This window comes from Lichenostomus cassidix, chromosome Z (genome assembly GCF_008360975.1).
Source record: "Lichenostomus cassidix isolate B80296 chromosome Z, HeHo_3.0, whole genome shotgun sequence".
Taxonomy (NCBI): Eukaryota; Metazoa; Chordata; class Aves; order Passeriformes; family Meliphagidae; genus Lichenostomus; species Lichenostomus cassidix.
The window spans coordinates 15,802,000-15,826,545 of NC_139511.1; the positions used below are offsets into that span (position 1 = coordinate 15,802,000).

The window sequence follows — 24,546 nt, forward strand, 5'->3', positions numbered from 1 at the left end:
GTAATTCCCTTTTCCCAACAGGTCGCATGTGTGTCCCCTGTGTCTCTGTATCACCCTGAACCTGTGCCCATCATCAGAGCCCAGTCCCACACTGAGACAGTCATGGTGCTCAAAATGCCAGTTCTGTGGGTTTGATCCCTCCATGGGCCATTCACTGAAAAGCTGGACTCGATGATCCCTGTGGGTCCCTTCCAACTCAGAATATTCTGTGATTTCTGAGCATGGAGTGAGGAATCACACAGGCTTTCAGCTTTAGTGAAGAGATCTCTCTTCAAACAGAAGCACTTCTTAACTTTTAAGAAGCTGCCTCACACACATCCTACCTTTTATACACGGAGGGAGCAAGGAAGTGATATGACAGGGTAAATGTAGTTAATTATCAGTTGAGGTTCTTGTGGTTCACTTAGTCATACCATTTTGTCCTCCTGGGCTTGGCAGTGTTACTGCACAGTCACGATAAATCTTGTCATGACTCTTTCAGAGGACAGAAATTACCAAGTCCCCTTGACAAGAAAGGAAAGCCTTTTCCCCTTGCCCTTATGCACACACACATGCAAACCCGGCATGCACAGAGAGCATGGCTGGAGCACACTGCCATAATCTGCTCTCATTTATTCTGAAACCAACTGGCACCAGCAGGAATTTTCCCTCCTGTGCATTGGCTGTAGAGTATTTCTGTAGTCTCATTAAAAAGATTAAAGATGACCACAGAGACAGGCCCCAGTGAGCCTGCGTTCGTTTCATTAATGACAAGTCGGGATTTTACAGGGTGGCAGGTGACTGATTCGACCAGCTCAATTTGCAGGCTCCTTCCACCACATGTCAGGTTGGAGACAGCAGTTTTTGCAATGGTTGTGTGTGTCTGTGTGTACTTAATAACCACAACCAACTGTAGAGGAAAGGGGATCAGAAGGCAGTAACATGATTAATGTGGAAAAATACAGAAAGGTTAATGTACCTAATGAAACAGACTGAAATTAGGGCTCTTTCAAAATTGAAATGATTTGCAAAAAAAGACAGGAGAGCACATTTCTATACAGTGCTGGGTGCTAAACCAGTCTCAAGCCTCTGGTGTTTACCCACCTGACTTAAGAAGGAGAATTTGGTCATTCTGGCAGAGCTCCATGAAGCCTGTTATGCGCTTTGCAAACTCCACCACATACTGGATAGCATGGGTGATCTGAATGGCACACTGCTGCCACAGCGCTTCTCTCGTCTTCCGGGAAAACACACATGGAAAAGCAAAGTGGTGAGCAAGCAGGTACATCAGAGCATTAAGTTCTTCAGGTGGCCTTGCAGACAGGTGGACTCCCCACACTCCATCCCCATACCCAGGCAGAGCTAGCAGCATCTCTTCTCTAGGTACCCAACACTTCTCATCAGAAGGCTGTTTTCACAATCCACTGCCCCAGTCATCAGATCTCTGGCATTGCCTCTTCAAAGGAACGGAATGAACTGCCCAGTGTTAAAATGTGGTTCTAATGTTGCTTTTTGTGCAGGACAGACTAATAGCGGCACAAAAAATGTACACATCCCACTCTACTCTCAGGTAAGAAGTGGCACAATGCTATTAACTTATTCAATAGGGTATTTGTCCTAGTTTGAAACTTAAAATATTATATAATTAAAGCATCATTGAAATCTGAACACAGATTACATAAAAAAATTCACTTTTGATAATCATTTGCCTTGCACACACATGTGTGTAAATGTATTTGGATGTTCTTGGTTTCACGCCACAGCTCTGCAAGCTGTGGTGTTTTTGCTCCTGCTAATACTGCACAGCCCCTCAGATTTCAGAGAACAAGCTGACGTCTCTCCTGTCTCTTACATGACCAGCTAATGTGCCAACTGAAGTCTGACTGAAGGCTCATTGCTAATGAAGCTGGTGCAAGAGGCACAGAGGTTTCTGTTGACTGGACTACATCTGAAGAGGTGCCAGTGGAAAATAGACTGAATTTGACCTGAGAATCACAGAAGCAGAACAAAAATGTAGTGTAATGAGATAATTTTTCCACCCAATATTGAACAGCTTCAGTTTAAGGATTACTTTCAGTTTGTTGCTGTCTATTGTTGTAAGTGACAAGTATTTGTTATACGGATAAAAAGCAGATGTGTTTTAAAAATTGTAAGGAAACAAAGTTATATTGCATTATTTTCTTAAAATCCTTACAACAGAGGATCCAATCACAATCACATTGAAATCAACTGAATTTGTGCATGAGGGTTAATCTGGGATAACAAGCACAGAAAACTGAATTCCATTACCATACCTAAGCTTTAACATTAGCAAACATCCCAACATGCTGGAAAGCTGCAGCTTCTTTTTATGAAGTGTCACTGCCTCGTTTTCAGTAACCAGCTCTTCAAAGATACTTAAAACTGCATTTTGGCCTATACGAAACTTATCAGTGTTTTCTTGCCAAATAAATCACTCTGTTAACAATTTCAAGCAGAAGTAAAAGCGTATTACAGGATTGTACCTTGCTCTGGTAAACCTTTATTTCTTCATATGTGTGGGTCTGCCATGCTAGCTGATGTAATTCCTCCATTGTATACTGACATGTCTCCAAATGAGATTTAATGATATTCTGTGCAATTCGATCTGTGAAAAGGAGAATAAAAAACAGCTTGCATGAAACAGTGAGCAGTGATCTGCAACAGCAAAATTTTGACAACATTGAAGCTGTTGGAAAACGCACATTTAAGGAAATTAATCTTTTCTTTTCAATGCTACCTTTCTCATTTGTTTTTATTTCTCAAGATGATGGTTGCAAAATGTTTCAGTATTCAACCCAAAGCCAAATGATCTTGATAAACAGTGGATCTGCAGATTAAAATAACAATGATTTTTGTGAAACTATACAGAATCATCATTCTGAAAGTGATTTAGTATGTTTAAAATATTTCATTTGGAGACCCTGTTTACCCAACTGCTTTTGTCTGCCCCAAGCCTATGCAGTAACTGGTAGACTCTTCTAGCCTGGAGAAGAGGGAGAACACTGCTGTTGATTATCCCTCTGGCAGGGTACCTCCTCGGGCTTTAGGCCACAACCAAAAGGCATCTGCATCAAGGTGGTATCTTGCCTCCTCGTGTTTGTACATGTCTGCTTGCTTTCCTCATTGTCTATTTCCTTTTAGTTCTACTAAGAACTAATCTGCTGAGCTCAGTGGTCAGCATGTTTCAGAGCTGCCAGGTCTCTCAGAAATTGACTGACTGCTTGAACTTGACACGAACATTTTCATTACCTTGGGGTGACTCGGAAAACAAGAGGAAACAGGTCTCTTTTTTCTCAAGTTAATTTTAAGCTGGATCAATTTGTGATTGAATCTGATGAACAAGAACATGGAGACTGGTTTTAGCAAGGGATGAAAGTGATACTGGAACTAGTATCCTGGGGTTTAGAAGAGATGGAAGACACAGATCTCTCACACAGCACTAAGCTATCTCAAAGTTACCCTGAAATTGCAGCCTTAGAAACTACTTCACAAAATGGAATGCAGGATGCAAGCAGAAAGGGAAGCATTCAGTGTTGCTCTGGAAACCCACTGATACTATGAGTAAATTTCTTAAGAGAAATATTTTAAAGTAGACCTTTGCCCTTAGAGCAATTTGAGTGGATTAAAAAGATTTTCACAAAAACTTCCAACATGAATTCATTAGCATTAGTAGTTGAAATGTCATAAAACACATTACAGAGAACTGATGATTTCCTATTTTGCGACTTTGGGACCTACATGACTAAAGAAGCTCAGTGCTTCAGCACGCAAACTTTGCTTAAGCCAAATAACTTTCAACGAAATGAACAAAGTTGAAGCCACAGAAGTGAACTGAAGCACTTGTGGCAGAACTGGCATTGCACAGAAAACATTTGTCAAAATAGGGAAAGGACACTGACAATGCATTAGTCAAACCTGAACGTGGGAAGTAGAAAGAACTAGGTATTCATAATTTGCTTGTTCAGATCCTCAACAGTTTGCATAGAGTGAAGGGATCTGGAGCCTGGACTTCCAAAACAAGACTGCTTCTAAATTCTGACTGAATTTGTTAACACCAGCAAGAAGGAAAGCTGAAAAAAGGATGCAAAAGTATATGCTCCCTGTAAACAATGCTAGAGGAATATTACTTGAAGGACAGCTGCCTGTGCTACTCTCACAGTCAATAAACAGACTCAATGAAAAGGTGTTGAAGATAAAAAAGTTGCAGGTTTGTATAGGAAAAGTAAAACCTGCTTAACTGAATTTGACAGGTATCCCTTTGTAGGTCAAAATTATCTTTGGGTTTTCTGATGGAAGAATTGTCTCAGGCCAAAAGATAACTAAGAATGTGTATTAGTTAGTACAGTCATCTACCCATTCTTCTGTTGTGGAAGGTTAGATGCAAGTCTTAATCTGTGATGATAAGCTGTTGCATTTTATAATAAAAATATTGAAGATAAATGGGCATCTTACTTATAATAAATGCATCACCATATAGACAGATTTCTAATCAGGTAAGGTGACCTGATGCCAACAATCTGAAAACAAGACCTTTGATTTCACTGACTTCAAAATACATTTGACTAGCAGTTTTACATTACTGAAAAACTTCTCAGCTCCACTCCTTTTCCTAGCATTTATATATTTATTTTCTATATTTATTATCTTAGGAACGAAGAGCTGAGAAACTCTCCAGGGCCTTGTAGGGTTGGCATCCTGTGTTTTACCCCATGCATCTTTTCCTTACATACTTACGCTTATGTTGAGCTGACATTAAAACCCATTTAGATGTGCAAAGGCCTGGGGCAATCGCAGCAAGCAGCAGCTCTGAATGCTGACATCCAAAGAGGAATCAGGTGCAAGACAGACTTGAAACTCTGGTGCCGCAGGCTAGGCAGGGCTGAGTGTGTGAGGAAAGGGTACACTGGCTCTCTGAGGAGAAGGGAACTGCTCATTCAGCAAGGAGGCTGCTTGCCTGCATTCCACACTGGAATGCCTGGAAGGAGCTTTATGCAAATACAGCACACACTGGGCGGCAGAGCTGACATGATGGAAAAAGTGAAAGAAGTAGAAACTTGTCTTGGCTTCGCAGATGGTCTAGCAACAGAAGATCCAATGCACGCAGCCCAAAGAACATCACTTTCAAAGGGTTTCACAGACCATACCCTTTTTTTGCCCCCAACATTTTCATATTTCAGCACCTTTTTGCTAATGAAGTTGCAGTCAGTACACATCTTGGCATGTCTCAAGCACACTGATATTCCCTAACCACTGGGAATAATATACTGACATCTGATGTAAACCTGTCCTATCACAGGTACTATGCTGTACCTAAAATACACAAATTTCTGTAAGACCTGGCAGCTCTGAAACATGCTGACTACCAAATTCAAGAGATTAGTTCTTTTAGTAGAACTTGAAAGAAATGGACAATGAGGAAAGAAAGCAAACATCTACACACAACAGGAAGAGAGATACTGCCTTGATACAGAGGCCTAAAGCCTGGGGAGGTACCCTGCTGGGGTGATAAAGCTAATTGCTATGTTCCCCCTCTTCTCCACTCCTCTCCACTTCTCTCCGTAGAAGAGTCCACTATGATTACTTCACATATCAAGTTTTGACTTTTAGTTTATTTTATTTTCAAAAATTTTGGGCCATAGATTTCAAGGATTCCCTTTCACTGGATAACAACTAGAAATTCTGTTTGGGTGGACTCCAAAGACTACAAAAGACAACTTCATTCTTGTGACTTAACTGTGAACTGCATTTCTGCTTGGAATCTTGTCAGTTTCCATTTTACGTAAGTTACAGCAGGTTTGCTGTATGAAAAGGAAAAAAAAAGAGATGATTCTGGCCACACAGATGTGAGAATCAAAGTCTGCAGTGTTTTATTTTTTAAGCACTGACTGCTCCAACTGTTGAGTGAAAATTAGTAATGCTAACAGAAACAATTCCTGAGCCTGCATGACAGTTCACCACCAGTCTAAACTGCAGGATTTGTAAAGCTTATCTCCCACAGTAAGTAAACACAAATGTAGACTAGGTGCTTTACTCCTCTTTTGCCTGCACACTGGGTTTATTACATCAGGGCTAAATCTCCTATCACAATTAGTTGATATTACATGATAGCACAGAGTATTTGAAAATCACATCACATCTGGCAGATTGACTCTGTCTGGGGAACATGGTCCACAGAAAATACTGTTCCAAGTGTGCAAACTCTGGCATACACAGGGATGTGGAAGCATACCCATTAGACAGCTTCGATTCTAAATTTGAGCATTTCTTAGTATTGGTACCTTGAAATCTTTTCTTGAAAAGCAGACACTTTTTCTACAAACGTTCTACTTCATTAAAACAAATAAAATCTAGAAAAAAGGATTTGTTTCTAGAGAGATAAACCAGAAACAATATATTCAATCAAGGACACTGTCAATAATTGTAAGCAATATGAGGATTTCAAAACTCAGAAACGCTCAAACAAAACACATCATGGAATATCCACTTACGTTTCATTACTGTCTTGCATCTATCTGACTGGCTTTCTATAATGGCCCTCTATTCTAACTGCAGAGACTCATCTGTTCTGGGAGATGACAAGGAAATCCAGATGGTGCTTGTTGGCATGGCTGGAGAGCAAAAACCTGAGAGGTCAGGCTGGCCTCAGGGGTTCTGCCCTGCCTGTGGCAAGGTCTGGTGAGGCTGTGAGAGATCCAGACAGATGGACAGGTGACTCAAGTGGGATTTTGCAATGCAGCAGTTAAAAAAAAAATAATAATGCACAGTAGGAGATGTCCAGAAGAAGCTGAAAATTGTACATCAGGAAGACAAAGAGGACCACGAGAGATCAATGCTGCTTCAGGAAAAGAAACAGCTTTTACATTTGGCTGGCCTACCTGAAACAGAGGACGGAACCAAAAGACTTGATTCTGTGAGGATTGCCCAATGAAGTAAGCTGTGCAGTGAAGTTAGTGCAACAAACCTGGATCCCTACAAATACATCCAATATCACTTGCTATTTTCCCCCTCTGACCTTCAATCTCCAGTGTCTGGGTGGGCAAAAGGCATCATGTCTGTGCATGAGGGACTGGTCAGCTCAGTTGGACTGGTCATCAGCCACTGCCTTCTGGGGTGAACACGGAACTGGGCTGCAGCTCCTACCTTTCCCTAAACTTGTCTGTCTCCTTTGCCTACTGAGTAATCTCTTCTCCAGAACTTGCATGAAACTCAAGTGTCTGAGACTGCTGCTTCATTTCATGGGAGCTGGAGAGTAGCTAAAGAATCCAGCCCTAGCAGAAGGACTGGGGAGACAGAAAGACTGTAAAAGCCCTATTTCATCTGCAAAACAGGCCAAAAGCATACGTTGCAAGAGAAGAGCAACAGTGCATGAACTTGGGACTACAGCTCCTCACTTCCAGAACAGTAAATGACCCTTTCTGTTATCAGTTTGCTTGCTCTGCCAGGCTCTTTTTTTTCTTTTCCTCCTACTGTACTTTTTTATTTTAGATTTCAAGAGTTACCTCACAAAAGGCACTCTGCAAAGACTACAATTGCTCAAACATTTATTGCATCAGTGGAGTAGGAACTGCTTAAATACAAGTACATACAGAAAACTGAACACTGCAACCTACCTACTACCAATCAAAATCAGCATAGCACAGACCCACAGAGGTCTACCATCAGCTGGTAAATCAGTCCTGCCTTTTTCAGGAACTTTGTTGCAATATTCAGAGATCTCCAACAACAATACTGAGGAAAAACTCCAACTTGAGGTCAAGTACAATGCTGGTAGGGATGGATGTAATCCAGGGAGTGCACACAACAGTCACCAGCTGTGAATTTGGCCTGCTAAGTTGAAATTATCCACAGCAGCATTTGTTTCCTACAGGCTCCTTAGTTCTTTCATTTGTCTCTCTTTTCTCAGGAGAGACTCTAGTTTTTCCTCAGCATTCCCTTCTTTTGCACAGGGAACTGAAAATCTTTGAAGTGTGCCTCCTAAAACACTGATAATCTTCTTCAATTAAAATGCATAATGAATTTTTAATTTGCCACTTACCCTTAGGATCCAGTTGGGTAGCTAAGAGCTCAGCTTATATCCTAAGTTGAGCTCTTGCAGGAATCCACTTTGAATTAATGCTGCAGCAACATCACAGCTTTGGCTGACTGCTGTAAGCATACATATCGAATTGTACAACTACGAAAACTCCAGCTGGGCATTCTAAATAAAATCTCTGTTCTAGGACCCAAAAACTTGAGCACTGGATCAACACTCTCGTATGATAATTCATGAGTACTGTGACTAGATAATGAAAATTTTTGAAAACTGGTTTCATTAAATAGATTATTCTCAGAAAATTCTTTGACAGTTGTAGAGGCAGTGACACAGGGAATAAAGCAAAAAATATCTCCTGTGGTTGCTGTTAAACATGAATAATGGGTCTCAATTTTTTAAAATGAACGGGATGAAAAGTCAGATTTTTTTTCTTGCAGAAGAACAGAAACATTTTTTTCCTAAAAGTGCTTGCAAAAAGTTCATTCAAGTTTTCATCTGTCCATGGCATTCTCAATGCCAATAGTGCAAAAACTATTTCTCTTTGAAATACTAGCAAGTTTCATAACGCCTATTTGCTTAATAAATTTGTAACACGACATGATATGCAGCCTAGGAATATAGTATGAAACATAAAAACACTCATGTAAGACTAGAAGTTCTAGAATTTAGTTTGGGAACAACCTTTCTTTATGTTTAAGTTATTGACTGCTTAACGTCATGAACAGATTGATTGCACGAAGAGTATATGTTATGTGTGTGAATTCTCTATTTCCTCTCTCTCTTTCAAAATAAATCAGTGCTTCATTTGCCTTTCTAAAAATGCTAATAAATTAATAGAAATGACAATATAACGGAATGAAGTCCTTATCTTAAGGAAGCTAGAGGATGGACCCAGAATTCTGTTAGATCCTAGAGGATTTCTATAAATGCTTAATGGTCTCTACTTAGTAAAACTTCTCCTGGGACTCAGCCAATTTTGTAAAAATTAGAAATAATTTAACTGGCAGCAAAAACACTAACCAAGGAAATAGCTAGAGTTCAAATGGACTCTAAAGGCACCGTATAATTATCACAAATTTATTGAGATGAGCTCCTTCTTAGCTTCTTCTAGCAGCATACGTTACACAAAGAGATCTTTGTATTAAAATTGAGACTGTTCTGAAACAAGGAAGGGGTTTAATTTTTTACAATTAAGCAAACATTACTTGAAGTGGACACTGGTCTCTATTAAACTGAGAAATATGTATGGAATAATTGGAATATTACCGGTGTTAAACCAGGTTTGTAAGGGTTTGCACTGTCATAGCCTGCAAAAAGCTGAGAAGTTAAAATATTTTTTAGCACTTGTTTCACTGTCACAGTCTTCAAACTAGCTTTTCATAAAGATTTTAAGCAATTTATCTATAGAAACATGTTAAAAAGTCATGACAAAACATTCTACAATGGTTCTATTTTCCTGCAGTGTGGCAGCAAATGAGTTGGATGGAAGTGATGTTAGTGTATAGTCAGAAAGTGGAATAATTTGGTTATTGAAAGCAATACCAGATACTTCACTGATCAAAAGAAAAACCATCCATGCAGTCAGAAAGGAACACAAGACAGGGCTCCATGCCTTAATATCTTGTATTAATGATTCCCACTGACATGTGACTTCCATTCCTCAAAGATTACTGCACTCTAAAATCTGCATTCTGAAAATCAGTTTCAACATTTGTCCGAGCCCTATGTCTTGTCACATTGAATTCTTCCACTAAACACATCTATGTTCCTCTCTCATGCATTTCACTTGAATTTTTTTTCATAAGTTTTCACTCTTGTATAGAAGTCTTGTTGCTGTTCTGTGAAATGAACTATTAAAAGCTGAATGGACTGAAGAAAGACATCATTACCTACGATGCTGGAAACAGCACCACAAAATGTAAACAAGCAGAAGTACCTTATTCTCAGGAACAAAGTGGAAAGTAGTGAAAGGCCTGAAGTGAGTGATGAAATCTGCCAGACAAAGGCACACAGTGTGAAAAACTGGACTGTAGCCTTGGAAAGGCAAACTTAGGATGTTGCATGTGTATTGGGAAAGAAAAAAAACTGTAAACCCAAACTTCTGATGCCTTCGTGGCGCCTTAGGATTAAGGAATGATCAATCAGTGCTGTCCAGGATGACAAAGAAATACAACACGGACCCCAGGTTACGCTCTCAGAAAGCACAAGGTAAACATGCATGCTGTAGGTGCTCACTGCCCAGAAACACCAGACAAAAACATGCACAGGAAAAGCTGACACTAAATCCATGAAGGCATTACTCAGATGAGGGAGAAAGCAACAAGTAACCACTAATTCAAACCATGGCAATTTTGGCAGATAGTAGGCCCCTTCCATACACCACAGTAATTCCTACAGCATCATTGCCTTGAACTCTTGAGCCTCACCTGCAGTTTGCCTCTTGGGGGGCTCCTGCACACATTCCAGGCCTTCTGTGCTCTGGTACCTGCTCCAGTCTGTTTTTTTGAGCACTTCTTGCAGAAATACATTTCTTCTGCTAGTGACGATGCTGCTCCAAAGCAGATGACAGGGAACCAGCCAGAAGTCTATTCTTACAACTGGCAGCTACAGCATGCCTTAGCACTCATCACAGCACTAGATTCACATTGATCTTTGTGTGATTTCTAATCTGACAATATTCACAGCACAATGTTATTGCTGAAGAGATTGCCATGATATATGGTAATATATGGGATATATGATACAGTATTTTACATATTTTGACTGCTACAAATGGTTGATTTCTTTTTTTGGATTCTCAGTAGAATGAACAGATTTTGTCATATTTGGTCATGAAAGGAAATACTCTTGTCTTTGGAGAAAAGGAGTAATTTTATATACTTTAAAGAATTAGAGATCTGCTCAAATTAAAGACCTATATTATGATGTGTTAAAAATGTAGGCTACAGATAACTTTGGTTTTATTACCATTCTATGCATATTTTTAGTTCATTTGTAAAACAAGCTGAAGTTCTAAGTTTTGTCACATGAACTGAAATGAGCAGAAAATTGAAATACTAATGTATTCTGACTGTCATCTTTAAAAAGATAATGATGGTAAGGTACAGTGTCCTGATGGTGTGTGCACAGAAATGCACATGTTGCATATTTTAAATGCTCACTAGATGGCAACATTGCTTCTCTTAAATACAGCTGCCAGGGTGTAGACAGCACCCTGTAAATTTTGACTGTCACATTGGTAGGAGCAATATTAAATCATGGCCTAGAAAAACAAGTGAAAGAACATTACACAGGACTACAAAAACATCATTTCTGTTTCACTGCGGGGTGGGTGGTGGCTTTGTAAAGGGAATGTAAATGTATATGCTATAGTCACCTAAGGTATGTGCTTTAATTGGAGAGCTCATTGCATTTTGAATGTGATTTAGAGTGTCCCTTTAAATACCTCCTAATTGACCAGCACATGTTAAGTAAGCTGTCTGTTAACAAACCTTGGAGATAAAGAGAAGGGTATAAGGGAACAATGATAAGAAATGCTTATCACATTAGAGAAGTGCTTTTGCAAAGAGAAGGGCTTTCAAAACCAAAGCACAGCAGACTTTTAAAGACATCAGTCTGATGCTGATACATATTTATATATTGCATATGCAACATTAAGTATTGTGGACATCCATGAACAGTATAGACATGGAGGAATAAACTAAATTCTTCTGAAGTTAATGAGAAGATTTCTGCTGAAAAGAGAAAGGTGTGGAACTGGCTTTCAAACAGATCCTCAGCAGAGGAATTTCAAATAGGTGAAGAACTCCCTTTAAGGAGACAGAGTGAAGTAACTTCTGCTTGTATGGTATTGCAGCATGGAAGTTTAATAACTTGGCAGAATATAAAGTTGTTCACTGTGGTCCTGAGATGAATGGATGAATCCAGCTAAATTATGACTAAATGCACTGAATGTCATTTGTGGCGACCAAGAGGACTTTTCTTTTACATACCTATAATGAGTCAGTCTTTCAGAAGTTTTTAAGATTTTCCTTTACAGCAATTTTTCAGTCTATGTGTCTGGGTCAAAAGAGCTGTGCATTACAGCATAAGGCAGGTGATGCCTCCTCCAATTCACATGAGGCTTAGAGAGTTATTGCCCACCCTAAGATACACACAGCAGAGCAGGCACAGAGGGACTGGCGAGAGGGAAGATCAAACCTAATTACTTACTTTAATTTTGGTAGAAATAAAAGCTCTCCAAGACTTTGGGTACCTTCATACAGGCCTGATGTTGAAGAATGTCATGTAAATACATGGAAACCCTTTAATCTGTAATTGTAGAGGGTGGGCTATGTGACCTCCTGTACATTGTAGAGGTGTCTTACTGACTACCTACATACACACAGCTATAAGGCACCCTTCAGTTTGACCTGCAGTGAACCTTAACCAATCTGTTTTATCCCCAACAGCCTTCACTAATAATTTTATCTTATCCTTATGAAATCACAGGTTGGTAATTTCAACTGCCGTTTAGGGAGGGAAGCCTTTCCATTAACTTTTTCAGATAAAGATTGGAGCCGCATATTTAGTGAGGAAAATGCAATGTTCAGCTCAGTGACAGATAATGTTATGAACATATATTTAAACAAGACAGTCTTTTAATTTCACCAAGTCTAACAATAAGCCTTCAATGCCTCCTAATTTAAAAACACACTTGGAAGCAAGCATTGCCATCAGGAACTGGAGCTCCCTTCTCACTTAAGAATTTCTCACCCATCAGCTGATCTCTGTGATCTGCTTTGTGAGGAGGAAGCTGTTCTGCAAATGAACAAATTCTTGCTTTTGACATGACAAACAGATTTCACCCCATGCTTTGAGCTCCCATTGCATCATGAGACATTTCTGCCTTCCCAGATGTGTAGACGGCACAGTGGTCATGGAGAAACAGGACCATGCTGCCAAGTCCCTAGAAGCTTCAGTCCTCGGGACATGGGTGTCTCCCAAGCTGGCAAGCTTCACTGGCTGATGGGACACAGCTGGATCATGACAGCCATGGAAAGCAGGACAGGCAGCGACAGAGCCTGCCTAACTCATCTGGCCACTGCATCTGACCTGTTTTGTGTTCAGCCCACCCAAATCCGTATCAAGTGTCCAACAAGATGCCTTGCGTTAAGAACAAAAATACATCCCCTTTAAAGAAAAGGGATCTGGACTGGAAATGCAGCTGATGCCAAGCTGAGGTTCTGCTCCTGTATGTTTATTTATGAGCTTTGGAGTGATTTATTTATGCTTTGCGTTTTTTTTTTAGTAACAGGAACTGGAATATTGACGAGGGCTGTGCCTAATAGGGAACCACCTGATTTTGTACAACTTTTCTCCATCATAAGCTCTGACAGTTACATGAGAAATTTGTGCCTGTATCTGAAAATGCTTTTTGTTATACTTAACCCTCTCCTCCGTAAGAGACACTGCCTTGCCTGCTTCTTATAGTGATCAGATACTGTGCAGTTGTATCTTGGTCGATTCACCTCATTTGGAAAAATCTAATAATACTGAGCACGTGTGACAGAGCCCTATGTAACTTTAATTTGTCTGCATGTCTTTCTCCCACACCTATTTGCCAGAACAGTATACAGATACTAGTAAGCATACAATGCAAGATAAGCTATATTTGCCTTGCTGTTCCATTCTAATACTATGTGTCAAAACAGTTGCTGTGTAAAAAATTTTGCATTTCAAAACTGTTAAGTTGAACAATCTCCATTTCCACTACAAAGTCTTCTGCAGATGAATGTATGTTCATGGAAAAGAACACTTTCACATTCAAATTAAAGCACAAAACTGTTAAAGATCAAAGTAGCTCTAACCATTTAGATTACTTTTTGGTGAAACTAATAAATTAACATGTGAAGAAAAGCATGTAAATGATGTGTAAATTATGTCATAGAGTATCTTAGAAAACATTATTTTTGTAAATGAATCAAACTGACAGGGAAATGAAGACTTGTCACTTGGATTTTTCAGAGAACTTACTGTTGGCTAGCAAACCAAATGTAAATACTAAAGTAATATATGCAATTGCAGCAAGTATTTTAGTCAGGTGCAGCAGGGACCATTCTTAGGACTTGTTTTACAAGCATGTAACATTTTCATAATAATCTGAAAGAGAAGGTTCATAGCATGCTAATTAAGAGACAATTCTAAACTGAAAGAAGTCACAAAGCATCAATGAAAACTGAGACATAATGTGACAGGTTTGAAAAGATTAGAAAAATAAGAAAGAGAAAATGAGATTCAGACTTGGAAATGTGCAGTCAACTATATCTTAATAAAAAATGCCCTACATAGGAAAGAAGTGAGTTTGAATCAAGCAAAGCATTAACACCAAAAGAGTAAGTGAACTGGATTTTCGTTGACGTGTAAGGCAAAAGCTGCACAGACTACTTTCATTCTGAGTGCCTGTGAAGAAGTCTGCTCCTTGGAGAGCTTACAGCAACTTCTAGGAACTCAAGGATGAAAGCAGTTCCCACACTCATTCATGAGAAAAAAATAAGATGGTTGCACTCAAGATCAGGCAACTGGCAAGTGAGGTTGTGCTTAAATGTATGTATTTTTTTTAAGAATGTAAAGGCCAAAAGAAAGCTAAGACTGGAAATTTCTATCAGCTACAAAATAATCAGGGCAGAGAACTGTCATGATCTGGGATACTTACTGGTTCACTAGATCACTAGACATGTTGGTACAAAGAAATTTCTATCAGCCGCAAGAACCAATGCAGTATAGCTTTTCTATATATTCTCCTTAAAAGCAGTAACTTCTATTTAACATGAGATGAGTTTATTCCTAAATCTCACTGGAGTGAGATAGAATTCTGCAATGAAATTTAAGCACACTCTAACATGAAATCAGCACATCCCAGTGCTTAGAGTTTTCCTACTTTGACCGAAAGACTGCAGTTCTACAGATGGTCCAACCACCCTCAGCAGCTTTAAGAGGCATTTCTGTTTCTTTTTAAACACTGAAAATAACATTTGCCTGCGCACTAATCCACATATTTTATGGTACATCTCTTCCAGATGAGTCAGCTGATTTGTTATACCACATTGCCTCTCACTGTCACCCTTACCTCGCTGCTGGAGGTGCCACTAATGCCAGACGGCAGTACTTGCATAAAATCCTAGCAATTTAGGACCCCTAGTTTCAATTTCAAAAGGAAGAGAGGTAAATCTCAGAGCCTCTGAATCTTGCTGTCAGCTCAAAGACAGGCCCTTTGCTACACAGCACTCCCTGTGCTCTGGGCTTTTTCCTGCTTTGTGAGATTGAGAAAAGGAAGAGTGGCTGGAAAACACAGGATGAAAGACTGGGAAATGTGTGGTGGGTTTACGGCTGGCTAGTTTAGAGCCAGGAGAGAAAAAAAAATCAAGTATTATAAATTATTTCTAAGTGAACCAGCAAGAGATAAATAATTCTCTGAAGTCAAAAAGGGGCATTGACTTTAGGGCCATTCTTTGGCCACTAAGGATACAGTCCCGTGGTCATATTCTGTCTTTGGGCTCGTTTCTGTAACTGAGCAGAAACCCAAATTCATGGATTATCAGAACTGCTGCATTTCTGAACTTCCTCTGAGTGCCTCTAGAACACCTTTCTCTTTGGTATCAGGTCTGCAAGGAAACAGCTCTTAAGGACTGTTTAAGTTCTCTCAGCTGGTTTACAGTGCCAGGATCCACTCTTGCAGGACTGAGGAATGCACAAGCCACATGTCAGTAATAGTCATATGGCCATGAGAGCTGAGAGGGAAGTTGGAGCGTGCATTCCTTTCTAATCCTCCACTATGGGCATCCAGTTTTGCTGGACAGCAGCCTAGGCCAAATGTGATAATGAAACATGTCCTAATAAACAGAGCGGCAGAAGAACTTAATTTTCTTGTGCACAATTTGCAGCTAAAGCACACAATGTGTTATAGTGCCTCCTGCACATGAGCACCCTTGGGCAGAAAACATGCCACCAATGTTAGCCACAACTTCATTTTTTTATCAGATAGTAACTATTATATATACCATTACTGCAATCTATATTGAGTGGAAGCCACCTCCAGGGTCCTCAGCAGGTCTGAGTACACACACAAATTTGCAGATCTCAGTGTACATCCATGTACATGAGGCAGCAAAGTCAGGACAGAACTACAGAGTATTTTTATGATTTGAAATTAATTAATTCATTAGACGTGCTCTCGAAGATGACTTTTTTCCTTCTTCTTTCTTTTCAATTAAATTTCATTTTGAAAGTGTTACTCTTTGATTATATTCTCAGCACAACCAAATCAGCGTATTTCACTTGTTGAGGTAACTAATTAGGATGCCAATCTTCCTTCATGTTATTTCTTTGTAATAGAAGTAGTACTTCCAGTGCCTTTGGTGAAGTACAACTAGAAGTACTAGATGAACAGAAATCCTCCTTAGACAAAGATCACCATTAGTCATTGCATTTCCAACAGTCTTACCTCACAGAGAGGCCTCTTTGTAACTTTTCAGAAACGAAAGCAAGGGACAGGTTATCCAAGGCCTTCTGGCAGAGAAGCAGGGATATCCACACAAATACATTCAGAGTTTGTGCACTTAATGAATTTAGTGAGCTTGCTCTGCACTGACATCCGTGCAGCCAAAGTATGAACTGGTACTTTTTCACAGTAAGTACCCTAGAATTAGCTGCTGTGGGGATGCTGGGTGTTGACAAGAATACGGATGGTTGGCTGAAGAGATCATTTAACCCTGCTAGTAATGAGCTCATTTGAAACAAGCCCCTTCCTAATTATCACTTGGTTATGATTGATTCATCACCTGCTTTGATGCTCCTATTTAATAAACAGAACATGAACTGCTGGGTTTAAGAACTGCATAATTTGCAGATTTTGTTAAAAACAGAGCTGCCTCAATATTATGTCAATTAGTTCCAGGACTGATTTTCTTTCCTTTACTCTCTGTAAGTGTGTGCACACACATGTGGACATACAACTACTGTGTACCCATGTATGGAATGCCTATATGACATTTTAATAAAGACAGTACTGGAGCTTAGCTTATATATACATATTGCAGTACAGGAATAAGAATTTTCCTTACCTATTTCACTCATGGATATCCCTGGAGCTAACTGCCCGTTGTTGAAGGAGCTATAGGTAAACAAGTTTGGTACAGAGGTGAGGTCATAAATAGGTTCCTGCTTTATCTGTTTGACTCCAGTCATGTCCAACCCAGACTGGTCTGGGGAGGGCTGGGCAGAATCCACGTTGTAATAACCCTCAGACTTGGGCAGATCGATGACGTGCCCGTTTGAGTAGGTGCTGCCAGTTTCGTTGCTCAGATTGCTCAAGCCATTGCTGATGCTGCTGCTGTAAACCCTGGCGAGGGCTTCTGCCTCGCCGCTCTGCTGCTGCCGCTGCTCCTGCAGGCGCTGCTGGTGCTTCTGCACTTCAGCGTACAGGCTATCCCTCTGCTTTTTGGACATTCTTCCGAATTTCACAGCTGAAAAGCAAAGCACAATGTGAAACACTGTCATCTTCAAATTTTTCTCAATTCTCCTCAACCCCACCACTCTTTTCATGTTTACTTTCAGGGTTCATTTTGCAGTGGAAACATATTTTCCTGTGAAAATGACAATGGACGCAAAGCTTTACACCATGTGCATGTCACAAAGAAAAAATATTGTGTACTTGAATTTATCAGGTGACAACAACGACTCCTATTTGACAGGAGTGCCTCAGTCAAGCAATTCACTCCCCACTCTGAATGTTAAAAAGACCATGCATCTTTTCATATCTCTGTGTTCCCTGAACAACAAACCAGAGCTGTATGAAATGTACAGTCTGTACACATCCATTTACTAACTTTCTACAAACCTTTAAACAGCACACTAACAAGATTAGTATTCTGGATGAAAACAAGCCCTAAAGCCTTACTATCACATCCTTTCAATGGGGTGTTATCTTCCCACTTTAAAAAAATTATCTTACAGGTTAGAACCTAGAGGAAAATAACAGACTTGAAGGTAAACAGCACAAATGAATGTCATCTTTTCCACTGAGGAAATTCTTAGGGATTTATGCAATCTCCACTTTAATAATCTCCATGCACAAACCCATGCACTCCTTCTGATGAAAAAGGGAGGAAAATATAAGAGGGCAAACCATTTTCTCCAGGTTCACTACATAGAGATTGAAGTTTTCAAAGGTGACAGGCTGATTGCTGTGGAACTAGGAGGTGTAAATTCACAGCCTGCATATAAAGTACATCATAGCTGATTATAACTCTCCACCCCTATCTCTCTGGGCCAGAACTTGACATCTTAATGAAGAGGCAGTTGTTTGTGCTCTAAAACAAATGAGAGATACATTCAGCACAATTCATTAGAAGAGGTAAGAGGCCATTGCTCCAGAAATACAAATTTTTACGTATTATGAGGTGTATTTTCTATACTGAGTATTTCCAGTCCATCTGAAATTTGGATCAATTCAGAATCATATTTATTAGCACAGAACTCTCATTTAGCCCTCGAGGAGAGTTTGAACCAATATGTGGATAAATGTGAAATTCTTCCATCATGAAAAAGAACTGAAAAAGTACAGCATAATATGAAAATACAGCGCCAGAACAACAAGATAACAGCTGCTTTGATTTAGTCCACTTTTTTTTTTTGGTACCTAGAGGGTTTTTTCTTATTGCCAACCTCAGTTTAGTTGCAGCCCTGCACTCAGGCTGCAAGCTACCTCACACAAACTCATCCTGCCCCTGGAATCAGTCCATGGTATGCTGCATACCCTTATGGACAAAACACAACGACTGTATTTTAAGTAATTTTGAATAATGCAACTGTGTATTTTCTTCAAATTTAGGGCCTCAGTAAAAAAAGCAAACATCCACTGTTTATCCTCATTACATATTCATTAACTGGATTCTCCAGCTGCTGTCAATTAGCATCCTGCCTCTGAATGATAAAAATGAATTTATTACATGGCTGAGAGGTAAAAATCAAATTAAAGTTTTCTGTTAAAAAATTCACACCGCCAATTTTAAATTTGCTCTTAATATTCTTAATCGTAAACAACCATAAAGACCCTCACGTGAACTATGAGAGAATGAAGTGATGCTGTTGGAAGAATCACTCATTTTGCTTGTCTGCAGTGGTCCCTGGATTACTGGGTGGGAAGACAGCACTGTCAGTCATTAAAATGCCCCTGTGATACCTTAAATCATTGGAAGATACTACTTTCAGGAGGAAAGCATGCGCTGTTAAATTGCTGAAACATTACTACTTTAATCACCATGAAGAACTAGGAGCTAAATTGTCAAGTAAACTGGATGCTAGGACCAGTTTCATTCTTGAAAAAGAATTTATGGATTAAAGGCCAGATTGCAAGGCCCCTCCCAGACTGGTGAGACAGGTAAACAAGTCACATCAGTGAGACACAGGACACAGTGAGGTAGAAGAAGACCTATTATGGTTCAGATTTTAAACAAGTTTATAGTCTGTGGACCATCTAAAGAAATAGCTCTTCAATCAACTTCTCCATCAATAACTTAATTAAAAAATATACATTTTGTGCAAACTTTTTAAGACAGAAAACTGCTTCCAGGCAAATGAAATTAATATAAACTGCTTTTAAAAATTAGAACATTTTCTTCTAATAGTTTCTGTCTATGTAAAACATGTCTGTAAGCTAGAAACCCCCTGCATGAGGAGCGGTGCCTAGGGCACGTCAGCTGTGGGCAACCTTGCCCAAGCCTCTCCCTGCCTGCAGTTTTGGTGTGATGCATGTTCTCAGCCTGCTGATCTTGGCTCATCACACCAGTGTTTGGAAGGTGGACCAGAGCTCTGCAAGAACCAAAAGGTCCTCAGATGGGATAGACTGTGGAGCTTTGGCGCAGGATTCATTTTCAGTGCTAAGCTAGGAAATGTTCTTCCATAGACCCAGACAGGGACAGGAGGCAATGTGCAAGTAAAAGAAGTGGCATTTCTGCCAATGCAAGATATTTGGTCAAGTGCTCTGAATAAAACAAACAGAAAGCCCTAATGCTATCAAGGTGTAGATTTGTGTAGGGGTGCACCTACTTCCTACCATGGACATTAAGAAATCTCAGGGAATGGATGCTTTTGCACATCAATATTTAATGTTAAGATAAATGTTAATGTTTAATATACTATAAAGCCACTTCTCCAAAGGTGACCTTTTTGTGCTCTGTGCTTTTGATGAGAGTAACATATTTCACTCTGACTCTTTCTGTTCTAAACTAATACTGCTCTCCATTTTGTGATTTTTCCCACCCCTCTCCATGAAAATAGCCTTCTTTGTTAACCGAATGGCAAAGATCATCACCAGTGCATGTATTACAAAGCATGGAGCTTCTCCCCTCTCTTTTTGCAGAAACCTAGAGGGAGTTTAAGTAAGTCAGCAGTGAAGAAAAGTTTCAAAGGGCTTAGATGTGAAGCACGGATTTGACTCCTTACCATCTCGAGACATTCCCAGGGCAAGACATTTCTGCAGTCGGCAGTGTTGGCAACGGTTTCTGTTGGTTCTGTCAATTAAACAGTTTCTCTGCCTTGGACACGAGTAGGATGCATTGTTCTGCTGACTCCTCCGAAAGAATCCCTTGGGGAAAGAGAGCAGGAAAGACCAAGTATTACCACGAGCATTTGTATGTGTGTGTGTGCATGCATGTGGACACACACACACAGAGAAAAGCATGCAAACAACTACAGTAAACTCTCATTTAGTGCACTGCTACTTAGGCTGTGGCTCTGTAGATATGGTGCCATTGTATCAAAAAACTTATTTACTTAAATACTTACTTATTTACTTAGTTAAATAAATTATTATTTACTTATAGTAAGGAGAATTGTGCATTATTCTGTAAAGACTAGAATTCTACTTAGTTAAAACTCGACTAATGGGACAGAATACATTTTTATTGTGCAATAATGACCACATATCATCTAACACTTGCTCCTAATAGAGGAGAACTTGTCAGCATTTGTAAGAGTTGACTTAAAGGTACTTGTTTTTACTAATTTCCCCTTTAATGAAGAGACTGGTAATTACTATTGTTGGGTGCACACAGCATGAGAAGCTGAAGTCTGCTCTTCACTTTAACCTGGCAAATGTTGATCTGATCTGGACGGGCATGTGCTTCAGGAGGGAAGTAATTCCAATTCCAGCTTCACAAAAGCACTAGGATATAATGACTGTATCAAGTAAAGCCAACACACAAAGGAGAAAGCAACACCTTTAGAAACTACCATGAGAACGTAATGGCATTTTCCATGGGCTGTTTGTCTGAGGGCTAGAGGGGAAGTTTGTCTGAGAGCTAGGGGAGAAGTGCACACACCTGAGTCCTTATGAGCTTCCAGCTGCAATGACGTGGTACCAAGAGTGGCACCAAAAGGTACTGTTATATTGTAGAAGTGACATGAAGGAGCTGAGGTGACAAGAGGAATGAAACCAGGGGGTGAAGAGAAACAAACAAACAAACAAACAAAAAGTCTGCACTAAATAAAAAAATAAAAATAAAGGTCAGGAGGATCTTCAAGTCCAGCAAGAAAAAAAACAAAGTAGAGAAGTTCCTTAACCAGTCTGGCAACTTTAAATGCAAGCAGCTGCAAGTTGAATGGTGGGAAAGCTGAAGGATAGCCTGGCCACAGCAGGAGGCTGTGAGTAGTAAAACAGCAGCAATATCATTACTGCAGTCACCAGAAGTGACACAGAAGTGCTTGTGCCTTTCTGGGCTGGCTTGCAAACACCTTGGAACAAAGCCAGAAAGCAACAGATGACTGCGTTTATTGGGGGAAAAATAGAGTATCTCTGCACAGATTGATGGATGTTAATAGTGAGCAATAGAAAAAGTCACAAGGTGACAGTGCTACAGGACTCAACTCACTTGCTGCAGGTTACACATGAATTCTCACTCAGCTCCTGGAGAACTGAATGACAGTGTTGTGGCGTGTCAGTAAAAGGTGACAGGCATGGTGTTCCAGCAAGGACTCTGGCAGTGCTAGTGCCTGAAGTCAAGCATAAAGAGACCCACTTGAACTGGTTCAACCTTGTTCTATCAGTGATTGTAGTGTATCTAAAATATAAATTAAATTTCATTATTTGCACTTTTCAGAATGTAGGTGTGCTTTGAGGGAGCTCTCTCTGGTGTAAACTTATCTGATCTTAGCTGACCAAAACTTTCCTGTAATGGTGAAGGTGTGTTTAATTTAAGACTAAATGGATGCTAATTGCAGATCTCTTTGCTGAACATAGCCAATTTTGGTTTTGACTTGTGAAGGGTTTTCTGTTTCCAGGTTTAGATTCCAGCAGCATCTTGTCAATATGGATTTGGGCAAACAAGTTAAGTAATGTTAAAGGATCATACACAACCATTTAGCATTGACAATGCCTTCTCCTGCAGTACTTTTTGGTCCCATTAAGGTTCACCTCGGCTCAGAAGAATTTGCTTCTTCTTTGCCCTCCTCAGGAAAAAATGCCAATATTATGTATCAAGGGTTACATAAAAAAATTAATTTACAGCAGGTGATAAATTTTTCTGAGGAGAATTTTATGCTCTCATTCTCCTGCATAAGATCTAAATGTAGTCTTATAAAGTTGGTATAGTCCTTTCATTTAATTTTTATGGTATCTTTATATAGATTTGGCTACCCTTACTCCGAATAATTCCATTTTGAGTGAAGGAAGATGTAGTTTATCACTGAGGAGCTAAAGAGTTGAAGACAGGTTTCCCAGTGCTTCCAACGTGGGCAACAAGTCTTTCTGCCTCTTGAACAAATCATTTCATCTACTAGCCACAGCCAGTCTGAGAAAGGAAATGACCCAATGAACTGCTTTCTAAGTCATGACAAAAGAGTGGTAGAAAGTAATTTGCTCTGGGGGTAGGCAGAAGAAATGATGAAAGCCTTCTTGGCAGAGAAGGAGCCACAGAGATAGATGGGATACAAACTCATCATCAGGTTTCACCCCTTCTGTAAGGATAGTGTCAGAGCCTGGGTGCAGCAAGTCCACTGCATTTGGTCCAGGAGCACATTTGGCATAGGCAGGCATGCATACAAACCAACCTGTAATTTTCATCATGACCCTTAAGCACTTATAATATGGATTTGCAGCAGCACAGCTAATGCAGGGACACTGAATTACAGGATTTCCTGTTCCTTGCAGTTTGCAGCACTGCCGCTGGCACTGCAATTCAGGGATGCTGTGTCCTGGAGTGCTGTGCCTGCCTGGTGCCTGGCTCAACATGTGCTTGTGCTTGCAGAGGGATTCTACCCTCTTTCTTCCACACACGGCCTTGCTTCCTAATTATTTCAGACTTCTAACGCATTGAGACAAAAAGAGACAGGGATGACCAGTGTGCAGGCTGAGTGAACAGTTATTTAAATGCTGGGCACTTAAATGGAGAGCAGAGCTGCACTGCCAAAAACAGTGCTTACTTTAACAGGGAGCTCTGACAGACTGAGATGCCTCCCAGTGGAACTGGTGTGAAAAACTGACATCTTCTTTTCACACAGGCTCACAAAACAAGATTAGACTAATTGATCTGATACAGCAAAACTGGCACAAACCCAATAGGGTTAAAACTGTTACAAGTGGAAGAGAATCTCTTTATCTCAATAAGCAGTCTACTCAGTGCACAGTGGTATCATCTCCTCTTGAGGCACACACAAGGGCCAGCATTAACCCTAATTACTTCTACAGGAGACTAAATTCCTAAACACTCTGTGGGCTCTGAGTACTAAGAGAAAATGCTCTTTTTCTGCTTAAAAGTAATTTTCTTCCATAGCTTTTGTGCCAATTTGGAAATATCAAAATAAAGATCAATTAATTTAATACTGTTTCATGTGATCGTCATAAGAAGATGCTTATTTCTAGTCCAGTGCCACAGTAAGACACAGCAAACTGCAAATTGTTCTGCTTACAATTGTTAATGTTCCTGAAAAAAACCCTGATCTTTACCAGTATATTGGTTCTCAATGTGTTGGCATTAAAATGTTTCTTTTGCAAATGGGTGCACCCAAATGTTCATATTTTTCAGCTGCTCTAACACTTTCTAAAGCATTAAGTGCAAACTTGTATTTCACTCTGCAAATAGGCACCCACTTTCAAAAGTCCCAGTTTGTGTGTTTCCACATAGAAGAAATCAGAGATGCTGCCTCTTCATCTTTGCAACTTCCCATTTACAATTAAAACTGAAATACCAACATATAGTATGAAATTCCAGTTTGTCATGAGTAACAATGTAATTCCTTAGAAAATAAAATCACAGACAATTTTTAAAATTGAAAATTGAAGCTTTTCTTCTCTTTGCTTGGGGTCTGATTTGTGTTATTTGAACTAATGCTTGAGATAATATGTTAACACGTCTAAGCAGCATGGAAGAGTTTTATGCATCTCTCTCCTCCCCATTTTTTTTAACCTCTAATTCCCAGCAATTGCCCTACACTGAAGCCTATGAGGAAGAAGACAAAGGATCCTTTTATATTGCTCT

General features: G+C 39.8%; 1 protein-coding gene across 1 annotated transcript in view; it reads right to left on the reverse strand.

Moving 5' to 3' along the window:
• Positions 1-24,546, reverse strand: part of RORB (RAR related orphan receptor B) — a 139,949-nt gene that overhangs the window by 16,275 nt on the left and 99,128 nt on the right. Inside the window, exons 3-6 of the mRNA XM_085042113.1 lie at positions 20,516-20,657; positions 17,134-17,535; positions 2,484-2,605; positions 1,084-1,216 (exon numbers count right to left, since the gene is read on the reverse strand). Coding sequence (XP_084898239.1) covers positions 1,084-1,216; positions 2,484-2,605; positions 17,134-17,535; positions 20,516-20,657 — 799 coding nt within the window. The remainder of the gene's footprint in view (positions 1-1,083; positions 1,217-2,483; positions 2,606-17,133; positions 17,536-20,515; positions 20,658-24,546) is intronic.